This window comes from Bombyx mandarina, chromosome 11, assembly GCF_030267445.1.
Source record: "Bombyx mandarina strain Sakado chromosome 11, ASM3026744v2".
NCBI classification, from domain to species: Eukaryota; Metazoa; Arthropoda; class Insecta; order Lepidoptera; family Bombycidae; genus Bombyx; species Bombyx mandarina.
In genome coordinates, this window is record NC_143218.1 from 6,841,078 (window position 1) to 6,851,757 (window position 10,680).

The 10,680-nt window shown below is 34.6% G+C and overlaps 1 protein-coding gene across 1 annotated transcript; it reads left to right on the forward strand.

The window, feature by feature from the left end:
- Window positions 1-1,393: 1,393 nt before the first annotated feature.
- On the forward strand, window positions 1,394-7,385 carry l(1)G0320 (signal sequence receptor subunit 1 l(1)G0320). The gene is made up of 5 exons (XM_028173339.2): window positions 1,394-1,535; window positions 2,337-2,525; window positions 3,084-3,361; window positions 4,279-4,519; window positions 6,901-7,385. The coding sequence occupies exons 1-5, from the start codon at window positions 1,475-1,477 to the stop codon at window positions 6,969-6,971; spliced, it is 840 nt and encodes a 279-aa protein (XP_028029140.2). The 5' UTR covers window positions 1,394-1,474; the 3' UTR covers window positions 6,972-7,385.
- Window positions 7,386-10,680: the final 3,295 nt, after the last annotated feature.

Genomic DNA, 10,680 nt, shown 5'->3' on the forward strand with positions numbered 1-10,680 from the left:
ATTCCATGGTTGACACACATTCCGAATTGAATGGTCGCGTAAAAAAAATACAAAAACCCAAATAAAAGCGTTCATTAAAATTAAATATAAAATGATAGCCTAAATTACTTTTGTTATAAAAGTAAAATATTATTAAAATATAAATATGAAATGCATTGTAAGTAAATTTTTAAGTAAGACAAAATTATCATACTTAGATTATTATTATATTAGTACATAATAATAGTCAAATATAAGTATACATACATTTTTAACGATGCACAAGTATAGTTTTAAAATTATAAAGTTTAATGTAAAAAAATGTATTTTTTTACTTTTTAAGTTCATCCCTGTCGATTTTAGTGTACTAGTTTAATAGTCGTGACTACAAATTCATTAAATCTATTTATGTTTTCTTAAAAAGTTATAGTAGAAACAGTTATCTGTCTAGTTTTAAAGCCTTTTTAACTACATAGATTTGTTCTTTGTTGTTACTTAATTTTAGAAAAAAAAAACTAGGTACCTATTCTAGTAACCTCAAGGGGTTATACTAGATTCACCGGGCATGTAGGAGAGCTCACGGGGCTCTAACCTGACGAATTTGCTAACACTAGCCCTAGAAAGAGCAGTGCTTCGCAAAATCTACCACCAGATCGGAAAGGTGACCCGAAGATCCAGCGAGAAATCCAGTGGGCTGTGTCTGAGGGTTAATTTGCTGTTACGGTGACAGATGCTTGATGTGCCTAAAAACACCGATAGTGGATCGGGAAGACTGGTGGTAGGACCTCTCGGGAGTCCGCACGGGTAGGTACCACCGCCCCGCCTATTTCCACCGTGAAGCAGTAATGCGTTTCGGTTCGAAGGGTGGGGTAGCCGTTGTAACTATACTGAGATCTTAGAACTTATATCTCGAGGTGGGTGGCGCATTTACGTTGTAGATGTCTATGGGCTTCAGTAACCACTGAACACCAGGTGGGCTGTGAGCTCGTCCATCCATCTAAACAATAAAAAAAAATAAAAAAAAAGATTAAGAAATTAAGTGTGCGATTTTTTTATTAAATTAATTAAGTTTATTTTTACTTATTTCTGTATTGTATTTAATGTGCAGCTCCACTATAATCGACTATGTGAAAAAGATTTCAAGCTCTTATTGATTAACAACTTTTTTAAATAGGAGATATTTCGAAACTGCATATTATTAAAGAGAAATTTTAAGAAAAACGTAACAACAAAAAATTTCCTAAATTTTTTTAAAATGAATTGTTACAAGGAGAGTTTTAAAAACGGCTTAACAATAGCGGTTTTTACACTTTAGTACAGCACTATTGACACAATATTCCACGTCAATCGAGTTGGAAAGAAAATTGGCATTTTGATTTGCTCCAAGTTTCAAGTTGTCTTGTGCTGGAGCCAAAGTGAATGTCCACCAACTCGTCCGTGGCAGCCGCATGATTTTTAATCATTATACTTTATTTAAAACAAGTGCTACTTTAAAATGAAATTAATATATTTTACGTTCTTGATTCTACCGGCGGCTTTATTATGCCTTGGAAGCGGTAAGTTTACGAAAATTACGTAAATATTGAAAGTTATAGCTAACAGGACGTGGCATGTTTAAAATTATTTTTTTGAGTGAAAATAGTTTTTCTTAACACTATTATTCTTACAATCGTGTAGTTAAAGTGCTAAGGAACCACTGACTTTAAAGATCGGACAATTTAAGAATGTAACTATCAATATAATGACTTAGAATTTAGACTACATCTAGGTCACAAGACTTTATTTAGGGGCCACATTAAATTGAATTAAAAAAAGCTATTTTAAATACTTAGATAAACATGTACCTAATACCAAAATGAGTGAAAGTTGATAACAGCTGTTGATTTTCATTTAAATCGTAAATTATTTCCTGTAGGCTAGATCTATATTGTAGGCAGTATGACTAGGACAACTATACTATATAGCTAACAATATCACAGAGGCGTCTAAAGTAATATCATCAATTGAACAAGAAAAACATCTAATTAGAGTTCCCTCATTGGTTATTGCCACCAGAGCTGAAATAGCCAACATTTTATCAATTAGAACCTAGAAAAAATACTATTTTAATTTAAACATAAAATCATGAGTTCTTCTGAAAACTATGACTACTACCAATTTTAGTATCCACAGTCAAATATAATTATGTATGTCTACTGATAGCTACATTTAAAATTGTGGAGCATCTGTGGCATATACTCACCAGCATTCACATTGAGATTGGCTTAAGAAATTCCAAAAATCTAAGCCATGAGGCTGAATGACAGAGTAAATTACACTTAAACCACTTATCTCACTTAAACCACTTTCAATTCCAGGTAACATCTTAGCTAGAGCAGAAGAGGATGAACTTGATGATGTTGTCGACATTGAAGGAGAAGACAACCAGGTAGTCGGTGACGATGCTCTCGTAGATGATGATGAGAGTGTTGTTAAGTCATCTCAGGATATAGATACAACAATACTGTTCACCAAACCTGTGCCTAGCTTGGGTGACTTAACTTTCGGTGAGTTGAACATACCCTATCACCAGTCACTGTAATAAACCATTAAATACAGTGAATTTCATTTTACTGCTTAGTTATTGAACAAATTGTAGCAGGTAATAGATGGATGTTGCAGATAATTCACTAGATATGTAAAATTACTGGATCTATCTCTCTAACAAGTAACAATATTTTTAATATAAGTTCACATATATATTATGTGTATATATTATTATACACATACACACATATATATTATGTGTATATATTATTATGTGAACTTATATTAAAAATATTGTTACTTGGGGAACTCACATATTTGAGTTCCCCAAGTAACTCCCATCTTTCAGTCTACAAAGTAATGTCATCTGCTTAGCAGAAGAAATTCCTTTTTACTTATTTCCAACTTGCTTCCAAATAATTTAAATATTCTTATCTATATTTTTCATTGTCAAGAAATATTATTATTGTCAAGAAATATTATGACACTGCTCTCTGTAAATACTAATCTACTATGCCATACAGTAAAAAAATAGTGTAAGTATGATTTATAGTGTTTTTTTTTTTTTCAAATTACAGATATTCAAGCTGGTTACCCAGTGGAATTTCTTGTGGGCTTCATCAACAAGGGTTCCGTAGACTATGTAGTAGAATCCATGGAGGCATCTTTCCGCTATCCAATGGACTACACATACTATATTCAGAACTTCACCGCGTTGCCTTATAACAGAGAAGTTAAGCCAAAACAGGAAGCCACCTTTGCCTATTCCTTCATCCCTAATGAAGCTTTTGCTGGAAGACCTTTCGGATTAAATGTACAGCTTAATTACAGAGATGCCAGCGGAAATGCTTACCAGGTTTGTAATAACTTCATTGAGTTTTCGGAATCAATTTTCTCTATTACGTTTCAACTGCAAATAGAACTGAACTAGAATAGATTAAATTAAATGATATTACTAATACAAAATTGCTTAAAGTTAATGTACAGGTACTAATGAAACAGAAAAAAATCTGACTTTCAATTATCTGTTTGAAGAAATGTTTGATTTCATTATAACATGGATAGCTTATTGATGACCTTTTGAACTGCACATTTCTGCTGCAAAGCTGTAGTCCCTTTTAGTTTGAGGGGTGTGTTAGCCATTACACCATTCGGACTTGAAGCCCATGTCTTAAGAGAGATGACGGCATTTATGTTGTGATCCCTCTGAGCCCAACCACTTAATACCAGGTGGAATGTGAGTTTATTCATGTTCATCCAAAAAAATAATGTAAATTTTGGTTTAAAATTTAAACAAACTTTATTCATATTGACGCTTGAAAGACAAACGTGAATAAGCGACAATGCGAGAACTTTATAGTAGACTAATTTAAAGTTAAAATACCTGAAAAAATTATATTTCAACGAATCTAGCTGTAGGATTGAAATGATTTTAATAGACCTAAAAATATATATTTTTTGCCCATCGAATATGGTTATTGCCTATAATTTATGTACAAAGCAGTTATTGTCGCTTAGTCACTTTTGCCTTTCAAGCGTCCATATGTTATAAATGCCCAATTTACAAATAAATAATTATTTAAGTACAATTTAACAATAATACCCAATGCCAACTGGTGTTTAGTGGTTATCAGAACTTCTTCACTTTACAAAATAGGTTTTGACATTAAATTGGATATATCCAAAGAAAGTATCATTCCATACCACCCAGCATGGCTTGCTTCATACTCTGCAAAAATGACAGTTTGAATTAATTAACTAATTATGTCATAGGAAGCCGTCTACAACCAGACACTGAACATTGTCGAAGTATCTGAAGGTCTAGATGGAGAGACTTTCTTCTTATATGTCTTCCTTGGTGCTGGTGGAGTGTTGGCCCTCGTCGCAGGACAGCAAGCTCTCGCTTCGTTGGCCAGGCGTAGATCACCACGTTCAGTGTCTCAACCCGTTGAAACCGGCACAGCCAGTGAAGTAGACTATGACTGGTTACCTAAAGAAATTGTGAATCAACTCAGTAAGTACTAACTATATAATACCAATAACTGCTTAGTAAAAAATAATTCAGTCGACATTCTTCACTTTACAGGGTTTTTTTTTTTATCCTTAACATACATGTGCATCGACTGGCCAGTTCCATGTTGCTATTCTTTTTTTTAAATTAATTATCAACATCATTATTTGCATTACACGTTTGCAAAACTGGATACCGAATTACGAATGGTTTTCGTAATGTATGTTTAGCAGATACCATTTCTTACCATAGTTCTGGGTAGGTACACAAAGTGTAGAGAAAATGATTTTATTGTCTTTTTTTTTTTCACAATACTACTAGGTTTTACTAGGCAAATAGCTTGCTCTAATACCAGCCAATAGTATAGTTAACGGAATCATTAATGCAGTTAAAAATTGTATGAAGATAGTTTGTCTGTCTGTCTGAACTGTGTTATTTAATTATACATATTAGGTATTAAGCGGTAGGCAGTGGCTTGGCTCTGCCCCTGGTATTGCTGAAGTCCATGGGCGACGGTAACCACTCACCATCAGGTGGGCCGTATGCTCGTCTGCCTACAAGGGCAATAAATGAAAAGTAAAAAAAAAAAAACCAAAAAAAAAAACTAATTTTCATTAGTTGTGATTAGGTTAGCATTACATTTTACACTGTCAATAAAAGGGTCAGTTAAAACAATTGAAAAAAAAACATTCACTGCACTAACGATTGCATACCTCTTTGTAACGCCAGTCACCACTTAGAATGAAGTGGGCTGTTAGTTCGTATGCAGTAGATACTGTAGATATCATTAAAAATCGTCTCTTATGCAGTAGATATAATTAAAAATAGACGAATAACAAAAAGGGAAAGGCATATAATAATATACAAACACCGTGTTAAAAATATTTTTAAAAATGTGACGTCATTATGTGTGCGTAGTACAAACTGTTGTCGTCTCTGTCTGTCAAACGAACAGTTGCTTTCTGTTTTTGTTATTTCAATTAGACGTGCCCCGCGGCTGCACTAGTTTTATATTTGTAATCCAGTAATAATGGAATGCTGTGTGCATTTTCCCGGAATACAGAATTGCTCATGTCACTCTCCGGTCCGTAAACTACCAGTCGAATTTGAAATCCATTTTTAACTAAAATCACCAGAGAATACACTGTCATATTTGTTTATTAGGTTCACACAACTGAAGTAGCAAATACAACACAAGTTAAGTAGAAAATAAGACTATAATTTTGAATTCACCCTCCAGAGTGTGAATGCAACTTATATAAAGTCGACTATGTTAATAATAATCATTAGAGACTGACCATTTTATTTATTTATATGTTTATAGCAGATGTACCTGACTATAGAATAGGTTATACTCTATATCAGGTTATATAAAAAAAAAATTAGGATATTTCACCAAAATCCATCCAGCCATTTTTGGGTGATCGAGTAAACAGACAAACACATTTAATTATAGATTAGCTAAAATGAGCAGACGAACGTGGTGTTAGGCGCAACCGATAGGCACCATAACTGCTGATTTCGAGATGCGTTAAATAGAAGACACCACGCGACAATAAATTAATTGAAAAAAACATTTTTTATCTAGACCTATGGGATTATAAAGCGCTGGTAGCATTACATTAAAACCCAACTAATCGTGTCTAAGGCCTTTTGATGTGGAATTGTCATTGTTTAAATTACATACCGTAATTAGTGGCGTATTTAACAGCTTCACGCAATAAATCCTTGGTGGATTACATTCGGTCTTGGAAACAGATGACTATGAAATTTTACATTATGACTATTGTGCTGAAGTATACATGAAAAATGTTTATGGTACAAGGCATGCGATAAGTTTTTTTTTTTTTTGTTAAAATATCTGCCAACCTGTATTAATACTTAGTATCAAATAGATATGCCACATCCTTACGGATTTATCAGTTCCTTTAACCTCAGTACTAGACGCCTTCAGCTCTAACACTAGGAGCTGGCTTAAGGACGCCGGTAACTGTACTCGTCGAACTCTGCAAAGACGGACATTTTTTATTGCCTTTGTAGGCATTCGACGATACGGCCCACCTGATGGGAAGTGGTTACCGTAGCTCACGGACGTTGGCAATGCCAGGGGCAGAGCCAAGCCGCTGTCTACCATAACGTCAACGATTCTTTCTTTATTCTTTTATTGCATAACCTTTTTGACCGATTCTTCGTCACACCTGTGTCAGGGAATCAGAATACATTCAATTTATTAAGTCTTCACTTTACTAACATTGAATTAAACAAAACAATTACGTACAATGGGCGGTCTTATAGGTTCAAAATAATACATATTTTAGAGACAAAGGCACACTGAATAACAAAAAATAAATTCACACATGATTAAGTACGTGTGTTTGTTACAGAAAAATCTCCCAAGACGCCAAAGCAGTCGCCGCGCGCAAGGAAAGCAAAGAGATCAGCAGGCGACGACTAAGAAGTCGTTTGAAGTTATGATTAAGAGAGACATCAAGCACAAACCGGTTGTTCATACGAGTGTGTGCGAAATGACTGAAATAAAAATAGGCCTGCAATCATGCTTACCTCATTAAGTTTTTTAAAATAAATAGTTTAATTCTTGATTTTTGTATTATTTCTGACACTTTGGCTGTATAAAATTAGTTTCTTTGCATTTGTTTTTTTTTTGTGACTTTTATTACGAAAAAAGTATTTTGACAGTTGCACGCCTATTGATATGTCAGCCATGGATTTCTTAACGACAGACTGTGTGATTGTAAGTGGTGTTGTGTTGTGTGAGCTAACTTATGGAACAATTTTGAGAGCTGTGCGTATAACAACGTGTGCGACTGTGAGCATTATTTAATAAATAAAGAACGTTACAATTTTTTAATTTGTTTTTATTATTTACCTCGTTTTGTCACCTACAAGACTGCACTGCAATCTAAATACGATATTGTTTGTAACGTAGTGGCTACACACGGTACATAAGATGGAGCGACGTTACTATGTCGGCATTCAGATATTAATATATATGCGAGTACCAATTTGGAAGTAATGACTTAACCTCAACTGACTCGATGGTGTATAATAGTTAGTGGCCCTGACTTGCACCGAGGGTCGTGGGTTCGATTCCCACATCGGGCTAACATTCGTGCGACATACAGGTTTGTTTGCTCTTTGTCTGGGTATCTATTATCTATATACATATATATTTAAAACGTATTTAAGTACGCATGTCTGACTGGTACTTATAGCACAAGGAATCGTAATATTGGACCAAATGAGCGTGCGCGATTTGTTAATTAAAAAAAAATTACCCAATCACATGTTTACGAATTATGATAAAAAGTATGTAACATCGTGCATTATAATTCGAAAACCGTAAATTGTATTAAACAAAAGTAAAGGAACAATTATTATTAAACAACGAATAAATGTATTACGTTATTTTTACAAAACTTATACAGTATTTGATAATAGAATAGGTCAGATGGAAATCATAAATTCTCAAGTAACGAAGTGTGGAGTGCAAATATGTGAATAGCCTATAAAATAGTTAAGTAACAAAGATACACGGTATTTGAATTGGTTCATTTCCAGCGATGATTTTGTACAACATAACCAAGTAACCGCGAAAACCAAATTAATAATTTTATAGTTTACTAGCCGACCTGACAGACGTCCTGCATACACAAAATGAATGAAATGAATGAATGAATGAATTCATACACAAAAATTCATTCAAGTCAATGCAGCCGTTTAGTTGCAATGTAGATAAATAATCTAGATACCGACTGCAGCGCCATCTGTCGGACTGATTTGTGAATCTAAACCATCCAGGGTGCCATCGGGAGTTTGGTGACATACCTACACACGTACAGTAGAATTATATTTAAAAATATATTATTTCAATAGAATTTACATATTTTAGCCGATTTAGACGTTGGCGCTCACTGCTGTCTAACGAATTCAAATAGGTACATCGATAATCCGTGCTCCTTTCGATATTGGCGATCATTAGGCGGCTGTTATAGCAAATAAAATTGTGTGTCGATTTGAGATACGGGACCAAGCAAAGACTCACTCTGGGCTATAAGGCCTAAGATGATGACGACTTAGAGACTTACAATTTAGTTAAAAATTAAACTATGTACAAGTGATAATTTATTGAGGCTCCAATACCTTGGATCTAGGAGTGTGAATGAGGCTGAACGGGTGATGTTTCCGTGAGAAGCTGTCCTAACATTTCCACGTAATAGTATTGATTTTATTCATGCGATTACCAGTAATGCCTGGTTTGAAGATACAGACTGTGAATGACAATATCATTAAGAATCAACCGGCTCCGACCGGAAATCGAACGAGATTATCAGCTGTTAGCCACTAGCATAATGAGACAAGCAAATTATTGCAAACTAATTGCATTATTTACATTTTCCTTTCTACTGTCAATATTACACGTGTATTCTGAATCGTTCCGTGTGCATCTCTGTGTGCGATATGTGGATGATATGTGGATCTCAAGCAACGCACGTGCTATTGTCTTAGGTTTGTTACCAAGGAACTGTTAAATTGACTTTGGTAAATACGTAATAAAACTTGCACTGCAGCTCGAGAGATGTTGATTGAAAAAGCTTCGGACAAAGTGACTTGTCCTTTTATACGAATAGTCTTACGGCTCTCGAATGTTCCGCCTATAGTGCTGTGCCAATCTCAACCTCGAACCACAGACAAGATAGCACAATCACGCCATGCTGTGTCGAGTAAGAGCACTAAGCAGTGTTTCATAATTATATTATTTCCCCACACTGCGCCACGCATACGCTAGATTGCGTTAATTTCAAAAAAAAAATTAATTTCAATTTTCTAGCGTTACAAGGTCACGAAGTCTGTTCACGAGATTTTAACCTAATCAAATCACGCAACATTGAATCTGACTATCTACATTAAATAATAATTATTAATATAGTTAGACAAATAACGTGTTTCCGATAATTTTGTCTTATCTTATTGCCATAGCAATTACGTTATTACGTTTATATAGAAAATTAAATGAGTCTGTCAGGTACATGCTACAATGTACAATCTAATTATGCGTAGGTATTAATAAATAAAATTTCTACAAATAATTTTATTAGACTAGTGCTTTCCAATTATTGAAATTTGGGAATCCCTTACACGTGTTAATATTCTGGTGTTGGTATTATAATTCCATGTTGATACCAAAGTTGAGGATGTGTGTTCAATTAAAACTCGTCGAGTCAAAGTACTCTAATCGTCCATATTTTGTGTTGTCATATTGTACCCCAATCAATTTGAGGGGGGTGATTTTTGGGAGCCTTGAGTAGGTAAGGTCTCTGTCACCGGTGTGTTGGAACCGTGATCGGAGCGGGGGCAAATAAATGCTTAAACTGCGATTCTTCACGTCGCCAGCAGTCCGTGTGTGTCCCAACACACGTCATGCTGTGCGTGCTGAATCGACGAGCGGGAGAACCGTTGTACAAAAAAAAACAGAGGATCGAGGTAAAAGCGACCATCTGGGGCGACGTCACCGTAGCAAGTAATGTAATTTCAAAGATGGCGTCAAATGTCATTTTATTAGGTTTTTTTTTTATTAACTAGGCACACTTCATTTCGTTTCTAACTTATACGATATTATACAACTTGCTATGCTAGCGCTATTTTTGTGGGTTTTTGAGTTGTAATGTACCTACTGCTTAGGTATGTGTATAAAGCTGGAAAGGTTTTCAATTAGTCCCCTAAATGAGACAGTTCTCTATAATTGTATATATAAATTACTAGCGACCCGCCCTCGCTTCGCTTCGGAAACATTAAAACACACATGAAACAAACAAAAAAAAAATTTAAAAAAAATTAAAAAAAAATTAAAAAAAGTAGCCTATGTTCATCAGGGACAATGTCGGCTTCTAATGGAAAAAGAATTTTTCAAATCGGTCCAGTAGTTTCGGAGCCTATTCGAAACAAACAAACAAAGAAATCTTTCCTCTTTATAATATTAGTATAGATATTATAATACAATAGAGTTTTAGGCATCATGTCAGGTTCGTGGTGGTATTCTCGTTCTGACATCTATGAACTCCAGTGTGCTTAGTGTGAGTTTTTTAACGTTCTCGTTAGCGTAAAACTTAACTCAAATCTGGATGTCAAACGTAGGCAAACGTTCC